General features: G+C 51.0%; 7 protein-coding genes and 1 non-coding gene across 8 annotated transcripts; 5 read left to right on the top strand and 3 right to left on the bottom strand.

Moving 5' to 3' along the window:
- Nucleotides 1-1690: 1690 nt before the first annotated feature.
- On the top strand, nt 1691-2290 carry BO82DRAFT_399522 (uncharacterized protein; the record flags this gene model as incomplete). The annotated part of the gene is made up of 3 exons (XM_025639122.1): nt 1691-1825; nt 1903-2076; nt 2132-2290. The coding sequence occupies 3 exons, from the start codon at nt 1691-1693 to the stop codon at nt 2288-2290; spliced, it is 468 nt and encodes a 155-aa protein (XP_025494896.1).
- A 1372-nt stretch (nt 2291-3662) lies between these two features.
- On the bottom strand, nt 3663-4703 carry BO82DRAFT_362430 (uncharacterized protein; the record flags this gene model as incomplete). The annotated part of the gene is made up of 1 exon (XM_025636856.1): nt 3663-4703. One exon carries the CDS (start codon nt 4701-4703, stop codon nt 3663-3665), a length of 1041 nt encoding a protein of 346 aa, XP_025494895.1.
- Nucleotides 4704-6683: 1980 nt separating this feature from the next.
- On the bottom strand, nt 6684-8483 carry BO82DRAFT_381460 (FAD-binding oxidoreductase; the record flags this gene model as incomplete). The annotated part of the gene is made up of 5 exons (XM_025637860.1): nt 6684-7053; nt 7120-7328; nt 7389-8083; nt 8136-8373; nt 8413-8483. The coding sequence occupies 5 exons, from the start codon at nt 8481-8483 to the stop codon at nt 6782-6784; spliced, it is 1485 nt and encodes a 494-aa protein (XP_025494894.1). The 3' UTR covers nt 6684-6781.
- Nucleotides 8484-10098: 1615 nt separating this feature from the next.
- BO82DRAFT_329446 (Arginase/deacetylase) lies at nt 10099-11041 on the top strand (the record flags this gene model as incomplete). The annotated part of the gene is made up of 3 exons (XM_025633058.1): nt 10099-10297; nt 10371-10748; nt 10809-11041. 3 exons carry the CDS (start codon nt 10099-10101, stop codon nt 11039-11041), a joined length of 810 nt encoding a protein of 269 aa, XP_025494893.1.
- A 730-nt stretch (nt 11042-11771) lies between these two features.
- Nucleotides 11772-13152, top strand: BO82DRAFT_372341 (MFS general substrate transporter; the record flags this gene model as incomplete). The annotated part of the gene is made up of 4 exons (XM_025637315.1): nt 11772-11849; nt 11893-11968; nt 12026-12597; nt 12679-13152. The coding sequence occupies 4 exons, from the start codon at nt 11772-11774 to the stop codon at nt 13150-13152; spliced, it is 1200 nt and encodes a 399-aa protein (XP_025494892.1).
- On the bottom strand, nt 13086-14204 carry BO82DRAFT_329444 (flavin reductase family protein). The gene is made up of 2 exons (XM_025633057.1): nt 14011-14204; nt 13086-13948 (listed from the first exon to the last, which is right to left on the bottom strand). Exons 1-2 carry the CDS (start codon nt 14062-14064, stop codon nt 13301-13303), a joined length of 702 nt encoding a protein of 233 aa, XP_025494891.1. The 5' UTR covers nt 14065-14204; the 3' UTR covers nt 13086-13300.
- A 598-nt stretch (nt 14205-14802) lies between these two features.
- Nucleotides 14803-14873, top strand: BO82DRAFT_t79. The gene has a single exon. It is a non-coding gene; the product is annotated as a tRNA-Gly (tRNA).
- Nucleotides 14874-16603: 1730 nt separating this feature from the next.
- Nucleotides 16604-18412, top strand: BO82DRAFT_362425 (uncharacterized protein; the record flags this gene model as incomplete). The annotated part of the gene is made up of 6 exons (XM_025636855.1): nt 16604-16718; nt 16944-17078; nt 17310-17586; nt 17645-17890; nt 18000-18018; nt 18077-18412. The coding sequence occupies 6 exons, from the start codon at nt 16604-16606 to the stop codon at nt 18410-18412; spliced, it is 1128 nt and encodes a 375-aa protein (XP_025494890.1).
- Between the last annotated feature and the right edge of the window lie 408 nt (nt 18413-18820).

Raw genomic sequence — 18820 nt, 5'->3', positions numbered from 1 at the left:
TCCATCCATCGAATCATCGAATTAGGCAGGTGTATCTGGAAATGGAATGTTCTTCGCATGAGACACTGCGAACACGGTGAGCATGGTTTGCCACGCCATGAATCCTGCTCGCATCTTTAATCTATTGTCTTTCTTGATACGGCGGTTGTACTCGGGACAAGCCTTTGCCCGCCAGTGGCGAGTTTGGTGGTGGTGGTGCCAGCCTGCCGAGAGAACTCGGGCTGGGCAGGCCGGATATCTACTATCAGAAACCTGGGAGAAAAGTCATTGATATCAGCATGGAACCCCAGTGGTATTAAGCGAGTTGCTATTGTATGAACCGTTTGTGGAGTGCGGTGCGTAGTATACTACGACTCAAAAGTGGATGCTACCACCCAATCTGAGTGGGGCAATTCCGGCGCGGTGGTTGATTATCACTATCGATTCCGTAACAGGTACTTTATCAGTGGCCAACTCGACCATGTCTCATATCCATCAATTCAAAGTTCTGGAGGATTGCCACGGTTCATCGAGCTATGCCTTGCAGCTGACATGTCTGTAGAGCGACCTTCCCGAAGGGATCTAGACGTGGAAGTGCAGCCGTGAACCTCGTCGCATCTCGCGTGGGTCGATAAGTTGGAGTACGGACACACTCGCTACCTGCACAGCCAGCCAGTCCCCCACAGCCGACTTCCCCGCGTTTTCTGTCAACAGTGTCATGGTCACTAACTCTCCTGGTACTACACGAGCATACCTGTTACGTACAACACTCCAAGCACACGCCGAAAAGCACATGTCACACAACTTGGCAATTGTTCAAGGCAACCTGGACCAATCTCTGTATGCCCAATTGACGCGGAGGGATATGAGAACGACCAATAAGATCGACGAATTGAACTGGGGCGTGCTTTTCTGTTGTTCTCTAAACTGTATTACCAGGAGATTCGGAGTCTTGCTGTCTCTCCTTCAGATTACGTCGTTTTGCAATTGACCTATATCCAAGTCATTATGGGAGTTCGCTCTCTGTGCTTCCTAAACCTTGGCGCACGGCTAAACGCGGTCAGTATTGTTCACCATGGCTGACTCAATTGCACAGCATAACTAATTGCATCCCAGTCAGCGGCAAGCTGTTACTACGGATGTACGTGTCAAAGCGCGGGCCGCTGTTGGGTCGATTCTCATCTGCGCAGGGGAAGTGCCAAGTCGGTTGACAGCAACCGAGTGTTTGACGTCCATATGTCAATGGATCCATCTTGGACTTCCTCACATATCTATCGCGATCGAGAACATGCCCGGTTCTGTGGTGCAATGCATAGCTAGGTTGTCGCTGAAGCTGCACCTACAGATAGCTTACGCCACCCCTGCTGCCTGCCATACCGACCGGGGGTGAACATGTCCAACAATGCTCTCCCGTCCTAATAAAGCCTCCCTTTGCTGCTCCCCCAACTCTTCTCCATGTACTCGTCAACTTCAATTACACAACAAAGACCAACCAAACATGCCCTCAGCCGCCTGAAACCCGGACACAGACATTCCTGCCTCGTTTGGCAAAGTCATCCTGATCACAGGAGGTAAGTTATTCACCCTAAACCACCCTAATCACGTTCCTACCGTGCGACCTCGCAGATCTCACCTCCGTACAACAAGCAGCCTCAACCTTCCTGGCCCAGGAAATCCCGTCCCGGATGTGCTGATGTGTAACGCGGGAATAATGGCCCGGCCGCCGGGCCTGACGACCCACGGCTACGAGATCCAATTCGGAACCAACCACCTCGGCCACGCCCTGCTCATCCAGAAACTACTCCCGCGGCTCCAAGCCACCGCTGTCGAGGGCCACGACATCCACGTCATTCTCCTGACTCCCTGGGGTTCAAGGTGTACCCACCAGGCGGGATAGCCCTCGACGCTCTCCGCACCACGCAGGAGCACCCGGCCTTCGCGGGCTGGAGCCGCTACGGGCAGAGCAAGCTGGCGAGTCTGCTGTACGCCCGCGAGCTGGCGCGGCGGTATCCCGAGCTGACCAGTATTTCGTTGACGCCTGAGGTGGTCAATACGGGGCTCGTCGGGAAACCTGGGCTGCTGGAACCGGGCGTTTGTGTGAGTGACGAACTTGGGCCAGGTGATGAAGCCCGAGGAAGGGGCTTACCATCAGCTGTGGGCTGCGACGACGGCCACGGCGCACTTGACGAATGGAGGGTTCTACGAGCCTGTTGGGGTGCTCTTGTCCAAGCTGGATAGTGCGGCCGAGGATGAAGAGTTGGCGAAGCGATGGTGGGATTGGACGGATGAGGCTTTGAGGCCGTTTTTGTGATTGTGTGTAGCACTGGGGTCGACCCTAACTGGAGTGAGTAGAAAAATCGAAAGCAGAGCGCTTTGCTGTAGAGCTGGGGTGCGATCGGGCAAAGACGCTGCTTTAGCGCTTACTTTGCCTACCCCACCGTAGGCTAAGACGTGTTAGCTTCGTGTTTCCATTGTCTTGTTCTTCTTTGTTCTTCTACAGCTGCCGCAACTAGCTACCGGTGCTTATCTTCACTACTTGGCTATTAGCTCCTACACTCATCCCCCGATTTGGAACTATCGCACGAGGAATCTATTCCCTCCTCCACTCCCTTGGTGCCTCTCGCAGCTTTGCCCGCTCAACGTCGTAACGTCCACCACGACCAACCCACGCACAAGTCCTCTACTAATCACTCAAAATCTCGATCCCACGAGACCTGTTGCGGCGGGTTTATCGACATATTTCCCATGTCTATCTGGGCCATCATACATGGACGAAGGGGAGGCTTTGCCGTAGATCTCGTGCATGCATTGGATCCCCAGACTGTAGCGTCACCGGGCTTCGTACAGAAACGTGATGGCTGCGAGCTTGGGGCCTGGAATGTGGTACAAGGGGTGGAAGGGCGAGATATTGTAGACTGCCCGGACGATGCGAGAGACCGGCCAGAGACCGGCCAAATACTGGATGAGGAGGATGTGCATGCTGACAGGTCATGCGATGCGAACATTGCTGAGCTCTGTGAGTATCCCTCGTATATTTTGATATGATAGATTCATATTTATCAGATGAGGGTTCCACTCGACTCTTTCTGAAATGTATGTGCGGTGATCGACAAAAGCTTCAGTCCCAAGATCTATGATGCTTTGATAGGACATAAGACTCGGTTGTTGATTTCATGGACATTGGCCAAGACCACATACAGCCTCCTTTGAACCGATTCAAGGCCTATGCTCTTTCATCTGAGTTTGCTCGACTTGGTGTGCTCTTTGATCCTCCTGAGTGACTTTCGGGGAGTATCAACTTTCGGGGAGGATAATAAGCTTCGGCAATCGAGATTAGACAGGTTTGGAGGATTTGTCTCAATTCCAATGACTATGATTTGTCGATCTGATGTCTGGAAGTGGTGGTGGGTGAAGGTTTTGAGCAGTGATCAAGGTGAAAGAAAGACGCAAGAGAGTCACGTGGCGTCAGAGTATCGGCCTCACCTAGCATAAGATAGTTTAATTTTAAGTGTGCCATGCAATATTTGCTCTATTTTATGATGGGATGTCTTGCCGTCTAGATTGCTTTTACTCCTGAAACTGGTCCATCTCAACACCATTTCTGACAAAGCCATCTATTCAGAACCGATCGATTCAAAAATTCCACTCCAGTGTATTCCAATCCATGCACGGTTATGAAAGCGTCACCAGCGACTTGATCTTCGCGGCGTAGCGTTCTCTCTTCCCAACTGGCTCAAACTCCGGCTCCCCACAGACCGAACTCGATCTCTGGTGGCCTTCTTGAAGACCTCCTTGAGATAGAGGCGTGTATGCAGCCGCTTCGAGGCGCTGCTTGTGTTACCGGACGTCAGGAAGCGCCGCTCAACAGGAATAAAAGGGCCCAGCGGGTCAGGGATGTCATGAATCGTGAGCTCCCCCGAAGCGGGCTCGATGGTGGCGAGGTAAGCTGGCCGACCAGTCTGATATAGCACCTCAGCCTCGGCGCACCAGACCTGCTGCTGCGTAATGAGATCGAGAAGCCTCCTTTTCTGGGTGAAGTAGCACCTGGACATCAGAATCGCGGTCATCACAGCAGCCACGCGGCCATTCTCTTGCTTTCTGCCGATCCGAACACACTTGTATCTCTTCCTTGCCCTCTCGTCCGGCTGGCCTTCGCCAACGCTATACTGAAAGAAGGAGTAGACAAAGCCGTCGGAGGCGGGAAACAAGGCCCGAAGACGCACGAACCAAGCCACCAGGGCAGAGTGGTGGGTTTCTATGGGCGCGACAAGCAGCACATACGGAGCGGTCATCCCGGCTATCACGGCTTTCCGGCCACGCGTATCCCACAATTTGGCTTTAGCCTGACTAGCCCTCCTATTCTGCTTGGTAATGTCAGTAAGGGATGAGAGAAAGTGCTTGTGTTCAACCTTGTTCCAAGCAGCGCACTGCTCGGCCTGAAGGCGCCAGAATCGTCGCAATTGCCGCAGCTCCTGCACGAGCGCCTGAAGGTCGGTGGACGTGGACAGTTTGTACGAGGTAGTCGTGCGATACTTATCGCTGCTGTTGTCAGAGGTGCAGTCTACAGCATCTCTCCGGCAGAAGAAGAGCTGGAGCAGGCCGTGCTCGCTCAAGACGGCGCGACATCTAGTCTCAATGCCCAAATCTTTATACTTCCCTTCAGGCAAGAACTGCACCTCTGTTAGCCACTCGTGCATGTGTCTATTGCTTGGGGCAATCGTCATGATGCACTCGTCTTTTCCTCTGGGAATCGTCTTGGTTGCCACGACTCCGTAGAAGGTTTTGGGGTCGCGGGCCCAATAGCATGTCACGTTGAAGTCGTCCTTCTCGGGAAATATGAATCCTTGGAAAAGGGCTTGGCAAGCGAGGAGATGATTAGGAGCCTCCAAGAGGCTTTCCAACCGCCTGAGCTCCTGTGCAGGATACTTTTGGGTTTCAGTGCGATCGTTGATATGGTCCAGCACGGCCTGCTAACTCATTCGGCGCACATCACCGAATCGGGGGATTGAAGTCCATCGATGCTAAAGCAGTGAGTGGACTTATCCGGGTTGTTTTCTCCCTTATGGGTTCTTGAAATCAAATCAGAAGATTTAGTATAGTCTATGGGAAGCAGGAAGCAGGAATCAAATGGCACACGGTCTGCCTCATCAGGCGTCGCATTATACGGTCTTTGTTCATTCATCCCCAAAATCCTTTATACCCAGCAACAATCCAATCGTTCCCAGCATCAATCAAAGCAGATCAAGCCACTTGTTAGTAATCACTTTTGTCTTGGAGCGGTCGCGACGAACAATGACAACGAGCACATAACCAAGCCTTTGTCTCACGAGGCAGCTTAGGTTTTGAGTGGTGTAGGGTTACGAACAACGAAGGGCCTTTCTCCTTCTTTCCTTGCTGAAAGCCCTGCTATTGGTGAGCTTGGCCGCCAAGACTGTGGTTGCCCTACATTCCACTTTCAAGTTCTGCTTTTCTGGTGCTGGTACTTTCTGTTGCCTTATGTAAGTTTCCCAGACAGCGTACGGATTTAAGCAGTGTCAGGCAACCCGGACGCCAAGAAGTCGGTAGCCCTAGATTCCACTTTCATGTTCTGCTTTCCTGGTGTTGGTACATCCCTATTGCCATACACAATCTCCCCTCCCTCCCCCCAACAATGTAGGTGCAGCCTGGGATTAAAGCGGCATAAAGGAGCTTGGGCACTAAGAAACCAGTGGCTCGGCATTTCACTTTTGCCCTTGGGGTTTTTGGTACTGGTAAGTTACCTCTCTATTGTCCTATGCAACCAACCCGGAGAATGAAAGTAAAGCTTGCGGTTCACGGAGGTTTACTCAATTCAAGTTCTAATAACCCAAGGAACTCGCCTATTGCAACTAGCTACAAAGGTGTTTCGATTCCTATATCCTACCAGGACGCTTTGAAACCCCTGAATAACTTTTACTCATCAAGAATCAACGCACACCACGATACCTACAGAGCGACGACTGCGCGGCCAGGGTATCAAAGATTCTGGGCGCCAAGACCTCAGTAGCCCTACATTCCACTTCCAAATGCATGTTTCTCAGGACTGGTACTTTCCCGCTGCCCTCTGTCAACTCCCTAGACAATCACAAGTGCAGCTTGGGGCTCGAAGCGGTTAGAGTGGAGCAGGGGCCGCGGCCGGGCTCTTCCCATTCCTTCCTGATTTATACCAACGCTGCTTGGTAGCTTGACCGCCAAGAGATCGGTAGCCCTACATTCCACTTTTATGTTTTGTTTTTCCAGTGCTGGTACTTCCCTGTTGACTTATGTACATTCCCTGGACCTGGTGGTCCAGGAGGCACATATGCGCTTTTGCTGCAGAAGATGTAGCCCTGTAAAAGCTCTTTGACGTTAAGTGACCTGAAACCGGATAAAAAGATAAATTAGTGAGTTCTAGTGTGATATAGACAGCGATTGTTTTATGAGAGGCATCGCGGGACGTTGAAGGACCGGGCGTTCATTGCAGCACGGACGGCATCTGAACACGACTCCGAAATCGAGAATCGGCAAACCCACGTATACTAAGCTGGATGCACTGCTTGCGTATAAATGATATGCCCTATCTCATTGTTCTGCAGACTTAAAGCTTGGAATCGTAGTAAAAGGCACAATCCGGTGAACACTCGCATTATGAGTCAAAATATAGATACCCAAGAGCAGGTCAAACACAAGGTGAAGAAATTGACCAACGAACTATACACAACAGGCAGCCTGTTCAACCAGCAGCAGAACAGCAGCAAAGCAAGAAGAACATAGAGAGTGAAGAGCCACAAAAGGCCACAGCCGCTCAGGGAGAAAGCTTGAAACCACCCCAGTTCAGGCGACTGAACACGCCCTCGGGATCAACCGCCGCCTGGATCTCCTTCATGCGCTTGATGTTCTCCTTCGGGAACGTCGCAAAAGCATCCTGCCATTCTCCAGCATCGCCCATATAGACGTGCTCGCGTGCCAGAGACAGTTGGCGGTTCTCCTCATGCAGGCTCTCGGACAGATCACGCGACCAGGACGTCATGCGGATATCGTCCTGGGCCAGATCCCATCCGGTGCTAAATTGCCACCCTGAAGCCGAAGATTAGCCGGTTGTCTCGATAGTCATTTGACGCGAGCAGGATTAGGTATTCTCACAGATTGTAGGCTCAAGGGCCAGATCCCACGTGTTTCCGACGTCGGTGTTTCGTCCAGCGCGGACAGCACCCGTGGGGCACAGATTAATCACGAATGTCGGGTAGATGCCTTGGACATCGGATAGGGTCTCTACACTCGTCTTCCAGGTCTGGTAGATCTCGTACAGCCGATTGGCATTGGGGACAATCGAGTGGGCGGAAAACGCAATTCTGCAGATTCGATCATCAGAACTCTGGTCCGGCTAACCTCGGGGATGCATTCACTCATACCTGAACATCTGATTGGGGGTATCCTTGTCCTCCGTCCACTGAAGCATTGTGGTGACATTGTGCACCTTGATCGGGCCTTCAATGGCGGTGAAGTTGGTAAACTGTGAAGGAGGGTTGCTGATCCCCTCTTGAACACCCATCAGCGAGGCTGACACCGCTTTGGTGGTCACATTGTGCTGGATAGTCAGGACACCGCCCGCAGCAATGGGATCGCGGTCGTCCAAGTGGGACAAGGCCACGGCGGCCTTGATGAAGTCGTAGACCTCCGACTCCGCGAAGGTCTGAATGGTGGTGCTAACATTGGGCATGTGGTATGTCTTGAGGGTGAACTTGGTGACCAGGCCAAAGTTGTTGGCACCGCCCTTAAGGGCCCAGAAGAGATCGCGGTTTGTGGATTTATCCGCAATCACCCGCTTGCCATTGCCCAGAACCACGTCGTAGCGCACAACATTGTCCATAGCAAACCCGTACTTGTTGATGAAGTAGTGAACGCCGCCGATCAGAGTCAGACCAGGCACACCGATGGTCTTGAGACGACCTCCGATAACAGCACGATGATAGGGGTCCAAGGCTGCGACAACATCAATCCATTTCATACCAGGGCCCACTTCGATGGTATCGTTATGGACCTTGTAGTCCTGAAGCTTGTTCAAGGTGATCAAAACACCACCGTCGATGTTGTTGGATCCCGGGAACTGCAATGGCATGTGAAGATTAGCCCACTGCCTCAGGCCAAGATTAATACACGGGACTTGCATTCATGTGACCTCCACCGCGAATGGCAAAGGGTGCATTGCACGCAGAAACGATCTTGACTCCCTCCGCCACTTCATCCGCATTACTTGGCTGGAAGATGCAAGCAGGATACAGATCGGAGCGGATGTCCCAGTACCGGATTCTCTCCTCCGTATAGTTCGCGGAGGAAGACGACAACAGCTCAGATGAGTGTATCTGGTTCAGCCGCTGACAAGCACAGGCAACCTCGCTGGTGAGATGAAAGTTGCCCTGCCACCGAGAGATTGACGCGTTCGATGGGCTGCTGCTGCTGGCTAAAGCCGCCCCAGTGAGGGCCAACGCAAAGAATTGTCTAAGCATTGCGGTAGGAACAAAGGCTCGAGTTAGGTGATAGCAAATGATTTGCTGGCTTGTAGGCTTATATCAAGAGCTGACCAGCATACAACAGTCCCTTTTATGTGTTCTCAGCAGTCTATAGAAGAATTAGGCATCTCTCAATCCGTCAATCGCGTCTCACACGTAAGTCGGCCTGTTCTCATATGTCGTGCCTTCGGGTTCGGATTCAAGTTACAGTTCGAGGCTCTACCAACCACGGGTGGCAGCCCCACAGCGTCTCAGGGCGATGGAAGAGAAGAGATGTCTGTGAAATCGCCAGGCAGCGGGATCTATGAAGGTGCGACCTTGTGCCGCGACCTGCCAACATCATGATGAGGTCGAACACGCACTTCTATGCTACATAACAAAAGATGACTGATGACCTGCTCAAGACATTGGGGATCACCGTCAAAAGAGTCAGACTCTACTCAAAGCCTGCTTTCAATGGACATACTTGTGACTAGCTCGCTCCGTCTGGGCCGACTGAAGCACAGAAACCACAATTTAAGCATAAGCTTTCTGCTTCAGGCACCGAAATTTGGAACCGGAAGTGCTGGGACTTGACCTGCGGACACGAGCCCGAATACGAACCCGAACCCGAGACCGAGAATGAACAACACCCGCCAAGAAGGATCGACCGTGGTATCTCACAACTCGGTTGCCTGAGAATTCAAACACAGAACCTCTTTCTTTTTCTGGCATGACTTCATGGGAGATCATTCATATGCCACTTGAGAGGGTCAGGTTTATATAGATTCCCTTCTTAGCTTGCAGCTATGCCACTCAAAACAGCACACAGACTGACGCAGGGGTGTATTCCACCGGGTCAACGGACCGGCCGTCTTTACTTTGCTTCAGTCCCCGCCAGCGTTCCTCGAGAATCTCCAACAAGCGAGTAAAGTTTGCAATGCACAATCCGCTCCCTAAGACATCTAACCGAAGCCGAACAAAATCATGGTGGAGAGGTCTGGTGCTGTGAGATCCCGCAACAAATAACGGGAAAAGCATGAGCTTGGCCACCGGTGCATGGGCCGGGACATAAGCACACGCGTCAAGCACTTGGGCTACCGCGGACTGCACGATGACCGAGTTGGGGGCCTCACGCCGGCACTTAACCAGGAACAACACTAGACCACTATACACCAAAGCTTCGTTGTAGATATCCAGATGAGATGGAAGCTTCTCGTGGTTATTTTTCTTGTAGTGCTTTAGTCGTCGAATTAGGACTTGCATCCTCGTTTCCGCATCCTCTGTCGCTGAACGCAAAACGCCTGGTCTATCTTCCATGGTGCTGTAGCGCAGCACTTGTCCGAGCCGGTAGAGAAGGTCGGCCACACCATGCGATATACCAAGAAAGGGGTCAACATCATGGAAGAAAAGCATATTGCTACCGCCGCCGCTGCCATGCTCGTGCCTGGCAGCGATGGTGTAGAAATTCGGAGCATCGATGAAATAGTCCGTCTCATCCAGTAAAGCCACAATATGTATATACCCCAGCCAGCGGACAAGAAAGAGAAAAGACTCGTTGAGCCCGGATTTGCGTATAGGCAAGTATCCCGTGATTCCCTTCAAACCAGTCGTGCTAATGACAGGAACCAGCATGGATCATGAGGTCAACCCTTTTCAGGATTGGGCATCTGTTGTGGATCGCGGCGATATCTCCAACACTCCTTTTGATAAACTCCAGGCTATCCATGAGCTGGAGGCGGGCTGGGCTAAGATAGGCTCCAGAGAGCCACGGAATACCGAGAAGGGGGATCATGTTCGACTACTCTCACTTGGTGGCGACCATACAATCAGTAAGACTTCGCACATCCTGACAAGAGTGGCTTTTATCGGTTTTCTCGAGTACCCACTAATCTTCCTCTGCAGCACTTCCAGCACTACGAGCCTTACACGATACCTGGGGCAGGGTAGCAGTCCTACACTTCGATTCGCACCTCGACACATGGGACCCCAAGCAACTCGGGGGTGGCTACACTAAGTACTCCGAGGTGACGCATGGAAGCATGCTACATCTAGCACATGAAGAAGGGCTCCTCGCAGACCACGGCAATATGCACTTGGGCTCGCGCTCCATGCTGTTCGACAAGCATTATGATATAGACAACGACGCCCGCTGTGGCTTCACGGCGATTCGCGCTCGGCAAATTGATGAAATTGGCATTGAGTCCATCATTCAAAGGGTGGTGGACACTGTGCAGGACCACCTCGTTTATGTAAGCATCGATATAGATGTCTTGGATCCAGGTATAACCCCAACGTAATATGCTCTTGCTTGAATATTGTCTCGCTGACGTGCTTGCAAAGCCTTTGCGCCCGCGACAGGAACCACTGAGCCCGGAGGCTGGACAACTCGCGAGCTTTTGCAGATACTAAATGGGCTTTCACATGCTGATATTAAGATTATCGGAGCCGACATTGTCGAGTTTGCCCCTGCTTATGACAACCGAGCCGAGACTACCGGTTTGGCTGTCGTGCAGATTGCGTACGAGCTTTTGCAATGGATGATCCGTGTACCAGTCAAACAGCAGGACCTCTAACTCTAGAGTGCTCATATGCTTGAAAAATGTGTATCATATCTTGAAGAAATCATCTCATAAGATTGAAAACCCCTAAGGCCATGATCCTAGATATCGAAGTGATGCCTATCCACTCTTTGGGAACACGGGGTCGTGGTGCCAGACCAACTAGCTCTAACGCAGGCAGAATAGAGATTGTTGTCTTTTGACACATGAGTCTCAGTCGGCAGATACATGTCCAGGAGCCAAGACAATGTTGGAAGTAGAGAGATTCAGAAGCTTCATGTAGGTGTTCCAATGCTTAGTGATAAGCTCGGAGAATCCACCACGGGGCGTATCTTACCAAATGACTTGTTCTTCGCCCCTGACCATGCCCTGTTCATTGACGTCTCGACAAGATCAAGGTTTAACCTACCATGATCGGTCTTTCTGGCCGAGTGGCTGTTCTGACAAGTTAGGTCGTGCCTCAAATCACAGTGTCAGGCCTAAGCCAGATTTACGCCCATAGCGGGCATAAAATCCGAGAAGAACTTACAACCCTTCCTACCCGTGTTGGTATACAATCAGCTAGAATCAGGAATCGCATCTAGACTCAATCCTGGTCTAGAGGAGGATTTCGCATGTCTATGAATCAGCGTCAACATGCAGCAATGGCCGCGATTACCCTATTCTTCCGATATCAGTGTTCACATGCCCTTCATTTGACGTCCTGAAACAGCTCTGTTCTTTTTCCTTCGACTACAACTTCAACATGTCTGCTCGCACACATCTTCTTGGACTTCATCCTTGGACACGATGCATCGAGACATTGAACGCTGTGACGTCAACCGTGAATCCAATACCTCTGAAGACGTCGCCACAGGAGCCATCAGCCTGACGTATCCCCATGGAGCTGTCTGGTGGGCTCTGTCCTCATTATGTTCCCATCCTTCGGTTTCCAAACCGCTGGTATGCTACTCCCATCTTGAACTTCAGCGTCACGCATCGGTTCTCACGGGACCCCAGTCGGCACAGTGCAAGACTATATTACCACCCACCAGTTATCCGGCTACAGCGTGGAGAATATCGGCTGGATCAGCGCGCTCCTTGTCTTCCTGACCCTCTTCTTAGGCGTTCGAGTCGGCCCCGTTTTCGACCGCTATGGCCCTCGCACTCTTCTCGCCGTGGGCTCTCTTGGCAGCGTCGCTTCCTACCTCCTCGTTGCCCGATGTGCGAGATATTGGCATTTTATGCTCGCCCTGGGCGTTCTGGGCGGCATGTCTTCGGCCATTCTCACGACCGTGGCCATTAGCGTGCTGATTCACTGGTTTGAACGCCGCCGGGCTCTGGTCACGGGAGTCTGTATGGGCGGCTCCTCCGCCGGTTGTGCGATCCTCCCGATCGTACTCCGCAGCACTTTCCAGAAATATGGCTGGGCATGGTCTCTACGCATTGTTGCCTTTATCCCCCTCGGCTGTTATGCTCTGGCAATCTTCCTTGTTAGAGGCAGGCAGCTGCCAAACACTGGCACCCCTACTCGCGCCACTATCGACTTTCGTGCGTTCCGGTCCCCGCGTCTCTGCTTCCTGGCTCCTGCGGTGTTTAGCTTCGAGTTCATTACTTTCTGATGCGTGGCGTTGCTTCCGACCTATGCACGCTATGCGGGTTTCTTTTCCCAGGAGCAATTCTACACCCTGACGGTGCTGAACAGCATGAGTTTACTGGGACGGGTGCTCCCGGGATTAGCAGCGGACTTTCTGGGAAGATTCAAGATTCTCTTAGCGATGATGATACTCACGCTGGTGGTCATGACGGCCGTATGGGTGCCGTTTGGATCGCGGAGCGAAGCGACGTTTTATGCAGTCGTCGCTGTGTTTGGGTTCGGGTCGGGTGGCTGGTTCTCGCTGGCTCCGGTGTGTGCAGGCCAATTGTGTCGGGCAGAGGAGTACGGTCGATTCTATGGAACGGTGTACAGCGTTGCAGCATTTGGGACATTTTTGACTGTTCCAGTCGGCGGGAAGCTCTTGCAGGCAACTTCACCGCAAGCCCTAGTTGACTTTTATTCGGCGGTGTTGGTATTCAATCTGATCAATGTAGTATGCTCTAGGTGGGCGCTATTAGAATGGCGATGGAAATGGACTGCCGAGGTTTGAGTTGGGTGACTGTCTGGTGAACGTGCAGTATCAGGGTACCAATGCTGTTCCACCTGGCTGAACTGTCCATTCAACAAAAGGTGCAGAAGCTGCCCTTCAACAAGCAACGTCTTAGATCTAGATATTCACAAGGCGTAACTCTGCCAATCTACTCCTCTTCTTTATTCACCCCTTTCTCATTCCTCAACCGATTCCTCTTCGCATTCCCCTCTAAGCCATACAACACATCCTCCGACATCCCCGGAATCACCATATCGAAGGTATTCTCGATGACCGTATACTGATAATAGCCGCAGCGGGCAATCGGCCTCGTCTTCCTGACATCCAGGATCCCATCCGTGAGCACCTCATCCTTGATATGCACCGCGACCACCCGTCCAATGACGACATCCACCGTCCCCATCGGCGGGTTCCCGGGCAACCGGATGGTGGAGTGGTACCTGCACTCGAACTTCACAGGACTCTCGCTGACCATGGGCACGTTTACCAGCGTAGCGGGCTCCTTGGTGACACCCGCTTTCTCGAACTCATCCACGCCGTACGGGAACTGCTCTGCGGAGATATTGACGGCCTCGCGGAGGTCGTAGGTGGCCAGGTTCCACACGAACGCGCCCGTGGCCTCGGCGTTAACGACCGTGTCCTTGCGGGTCTCGGCGGCCGTCTGGTTGGAGGAGAACATCACGTACGGCGGGTCGAAGGTGAGGTTGTTAAATTGCGAGTACGGCGCCAGGTTGCTGGTTTGGCCGTCGGGCGATTGCGTCGAGATCCAGCCTATCGGGCGGGGGATCACACATGCCTGTCTTTCTGTTGATTTTCGTCTGTGATGGTGGATTGGGGTGCGCATATACTGTACTGTACCTTGAAGGGATCATGCGGGAGGTTGTGCTCCGTCACGCCGGGTTCGTAGTACATTTTCGGTCAATGCGTTCTGAACTCGGGCAATGATGTTGAGGAAGGATTTCTGCGACGACCAGGAGGAGCGGGAGCGATGCGACAGGCACCTTTTATTATCAGGTCCTACGACTCTGCACCTTGGTGAGGATCGACATTCCTCGTGCCGATAACCGCTGGAGGTGGAAGGTGGGGAAGTACTCATTACGACCAGGCGCGGGCGGGCCGTGTCCCGAGCTCGCCGAGATTCCGATATGAGGGGTCGGTTTGGCCCGTCTGGGTACAGATTGTGGGTGGCGGGTGGTACGAGTAAAAGCATGCTCGACTTGAGCAAGGCTTGACTGGAAAATGGTGAGGATAGTGAGGTACTGACTGATGTGACTTTGCTTAAGCGCGTGAACTATGCGACTGCCATGAAGAGTAATGTCGAAACCATCGATTAAGACTGGTCAGCCTGCGCATATATATTAGGATTATTGCTATCAGTTCAGAACCGGAACGAGGAGAAAAAAAAAAAAATCTAAACGAATGTAGTGTGCGACTTATTGGGACCAGTCTCTGAAGATAGTAAAAACTCACTTCGGCCAAAAAGAAAAAAAAATAAAAATAAAAAATAAAAAAATAAAGCCCATCGCGAGCAATCTCTAGACGGACAGGCATTCCCGATGGTTGGCGATACTACTATGCCTGGTTTCGGGGGGATTATTAGAGGCAAAGTTGGAATATGTCTTTGTAACGACGCCTAGACAGTATCAAGTAGCATCATTGGTCTAGTGGTAGAATTCATCGTTGCCATCGATGAGGCCCGTGTTCGATTCACGGATGATGCACTCAGACATTCTTTTTTTCATTTACTTTTCCCCCCTCAACAGCCATTCCCCAACCACTACGGAGTACGCATCCATGGACAATATTTCTCCTTGGACACTTTTTGCCCCCTGTAACCGCGACGAACCTATGCCGTTGCAACTGATAGTCATCATAAGTTCCGTCTGCTGTCAAATGTCCGCCTACAACAATTCCATCTTTTTTTTCAATGGCAGTCTAGAAGCAGCACCACGAGAGCTATCCTCTACCTGAAAAGCTTCAGAACCTGTCAACAAACGTCAGATAAGATGACCTACTGATTGGCAACCGCAAGACCACCATGCCTAAAAGACCAACTGCGCCATAGGCCGCTTTTGTACTAAACTTTCGTCTACTGGCACTCCTCGCTCTATTATTTCTCCGAGCATCTACCTGGACACGTGGTGCAGGGAGATAACCGATAATCAGATTGATACCGTGGCTGTAACACGTGCCCATCTCACTCGGCTCTCATGCATATCTCGCTCACCACCCTGAAGGCCATCGGCACGTGATGTATTATCTTTACACATCAGTAGGACTGAGCTTATTATGCTGGAATATTACAGTGAGTGAATCACCTACCTCTTCTCAGTTCCAATTCAGTGAGTCTTTGCTCAGAACTCGTCCATATCATTCATCTTTATCACATCTTGAATGGCTTCTTAGCCCTTCACTCACAATCAATGTATTAACATTTGGTTCTAGATCAGTGCTTTTTAGTTCATCCTCGTCTCCTAACCGAACTTCCTGCAGGTCCTTTATCCTATCCTTACTCTTCCTTCCATCTTCCTTCCTCCTATCCTTTTCCAAGCCTCAGCTTCCCCACACTTGTTGCTTTCATATTGTTCTTTGTTGTGTTGATGTTACAATCGCTAAACATCTTATGTGGCTTCTCATTTCCCTTGCAAAGCTTTACTGTTGTGGTCGTTTCACACATCCAGCGGAGACGAACCGGGTCTGATTGACCTTCAACACCAAGTAATCGGGTTACAACTGACAGTGTCACTTTTCGATTTCATAAGCTGAGGGACCCGGTTTTCTCCATATCAGTTCTGCCTTGCCTGGCACCCGATCCTGCCCACAGAAGATATCCAGAGGCATCACGGCTTAAATGTATCCACGTCGCGCTCGACGTGACACACTTACACAATGATCTCGAGGTGTCAAACAAAGGCGAGGTTACCCCATGACAAGTGGTCATCAGTAATTAAACCTTTGCTGTCACAGGAGGAGCGAGAAAGTGTCCCCAGAAGGACGCTCGATTAAGTAATGCGTCCACAATTCTTGCTATATGTGAATTGTCCATTGCATTACGACAAGAAAGATACCCCACAGACTTTGATCACCAGGTTATCCTACGACAAACAAAAATCCCGGCTGGAGAAACTTTCATCTTCGATTCCCACGATCAGTTCTTCTTTGCTATAGACATATCTGACTTTGCTTCGTCAAAAAAGGCGAATAGGAAGAGGCTAGGATACTGGCACAAATGGCCGGTGCCTGAAGAATTCCGGGATTCATTCTACGGCAAATTCTGGCCGTCAGCAGACGTCTACTCAAGACTCAGCGTCCACGCAGGAATGCCCGCGCGGTGAAACTCCTCCAGCACAAAGAGGATAGTTCCAAAACGTCATTGAGACAAAGTGGGCGGGACAGCAAAAAAAAAAAAGGAAACTGGAGCTTGTGATTGCTTCAGCTTCTGTCGGACAGAATGTCTGTCTTCAAAGCAACTCTGAATCAGAGCGGCTATCGAAGGATTTTGAATTCATTATCAGGCGACTTCCGGGCGCTATCAGACTTTTGCTCAAGATTCGGCGTTTACGCAAGTATGTAGACGCGGTGAAACGTCCGCCAGCATATGGAGGATAGTTTCAAACTTTATTGAGACAAAACAAAGTGGACATGACAAGAAGATGGAAGGGAAGCTTGAGGTCGTGGCTCCTTTAGCGTTGGTCCCGGACAGGAATAACAGTCTTCAGGGCAACTCTGAATCAGAGCGATGATTGAAGGATTCTGGAATCCTTTTACAGGCAAGCTCTGAGCATCAGCAGACACCTGCTCAAGATTCGGCGTCTACGCAATGATAGCACAAGACTCCCGGAAATACACCTCGACTTGCAATCGGACTTTACAATCTCCAAGGTCACAGGCAGCCTGGAAAGAAGACGATAAACACCCTGACGAAAGTACGTTACGAGACCAATTAACAATGGCAATTAAACCTTGACCACAAAAAGGAAAGACTGTGGTCACCTAAAGGCACCCGACTGAGCGACGCATGGACACTCCTCGCTTAATGCGAGCTGTCTACAGCGGTCAGAAAAAACAGAAACCCGGCCGATCTTGATCATCAAGGCAACACACGCCAAAAACGAGTTCGAACTGGCGACACATGTCTGTTCTACGCACACGGACAGTTCTTCTTCCTTGTCTACGGAGGATCACACGTGCTGTGCTGGCTTCAAAGCCGCCCCTACAGTATCAGTGGTACAACTTTTGCCAGCATAAGGAAACTAATGAAAAAGCTTCATTGATACAAAGTGGGCATGACAGAAAGGAGGAAGGGAAGGTGGAGGTTGTGGTTACTTCAGTGTCCGTGCTCAATGACATTCTTCAGAGCAACTCTGAATCAAAGTGTGACATCCAAGCGAAAAATGAAGACTTGCAGTTAGCGCGGAATTCGCCACAAGAAGGGTAATTCAATAAAGATAAAGCGCCTGAGGCTAAACACTTCTTCTATACCCACGACCAGCAATTTCTACTTTGTCGACATGAGGGGAAAGGGCTTACGCGCATGCGGCAGTCCAGGACAACTTCACAACCTACGATCAGCTCAGAAGCAAAGACACCGAGTTTGCGGCTGTGTCAAGATTTTGCTTGGCTCTGGAATGTCTGTGTCGTGCCGGTACAGCACACTGTCTCACGACTGGAGCACCCTAATACGCTATACTCTCTCGACTCTGCGCAGCGCCAGACATACATTTTCACGTACGGCAGGGTGCGTGGCATCGGTCAATTCACCATTCACTGGAGGAACCCGGTACAGCGGTTGTGTTAGTGACAATTTTGACTCCTTGTGGACTCAAAGACATTCTTACACACCAAAGACGTCGCCCGGCTTTCAAGGTCAGTTAGCCAGACCCTTCCAAAACAACCAGAAGCTCTAACACTGGTGGAGTATTAGCAAATAGCGCTGACCATGCTGTTGATGCGACCAATTGATGTTACCCAAAACATTGGGATGGTGGACAAGCCGGGAACATCGTCGGCCTTTTCGAGATTAAGCAATCCCAGATTGCCAAACAATCCCAACTCACCACGACGGACAGGGATGTTGCTCCGAACCCGAGTTAGTGGCTCTCACCATGAATTGGTATTAGAAACCCCACCGGGTTCGCTGATAAAGGGGTCTGCATTTATTCTTGCAGATAGGCTGAGTGACCAGCTTACCAAAATGGCCGCTCGGGAGATCCAAGAGGCCACCTCAATTGACACTGTGCACGTGGAACATCCGTACTGAAGTGCTTCGCACGATACCGACGTCCTTTATCGACAATGCAGTATCGAAGACATGATACACATTCGATGAAAATATAGAATAGTCCTGGAAGGTCAGCTATATTCAGGGACGAGAAATGTGATTCATATGGTATGTTCCTCACATGGATCAGACCACGAGTGAGGTTATCTACTATGAGGTTCTTGATCAGATCGACACAGCGATTTGAACGGATTGAACATGAAAAAGCTGGACTCGGAAAGCTGTATTTTCCATACACCAATCATCATTGGAAAACTACCGATATGCTCCATCTGAAAATGATCGCAATCGGCTTTCCTCTCAGCGCTTCTTGCTCCTTTGCCACGTCGAGTATGTCGGCGCGCAGCTTGAAAGCCGACATGGCACACGATCGGCAACACACTTGGT

The sequence above is a fragment of the Aspergillus uvarum genome, assembly GCF_003184745.1.
Source record: "Aspergillus uvarum CBS 121591 unplaced genomic scaffold BO82scaffold_10, whole genome shotgun sequence".
Classification (NCBI taxonomy): Eukaryota; Fungi; Ascomycota; class Eurotiomycetes; order Eurotiales; family Aspergillaceae; genus Aspergillus; species Aspergillus uvarum.
This window is presented reverse-complemented; position numbering and strand designations above follow the sequence as displayed.

Coding starts and splice junctions, on each gene's coding strand:
- BO82DRAFT_329444 (XM_025633057.1), bottom strand. CDS start 14,064: ATGTACTACGAACCCGGCGTGACGGAGCACAACCTCCCGCATGATCCC. Junction 13,949..14,010: donor TCCCGCATGATCCCTTCAAG/GTACAGTACAGT, acceptor ACAGAAAGACAG/GCATGTGTGATCCCCCGCCC.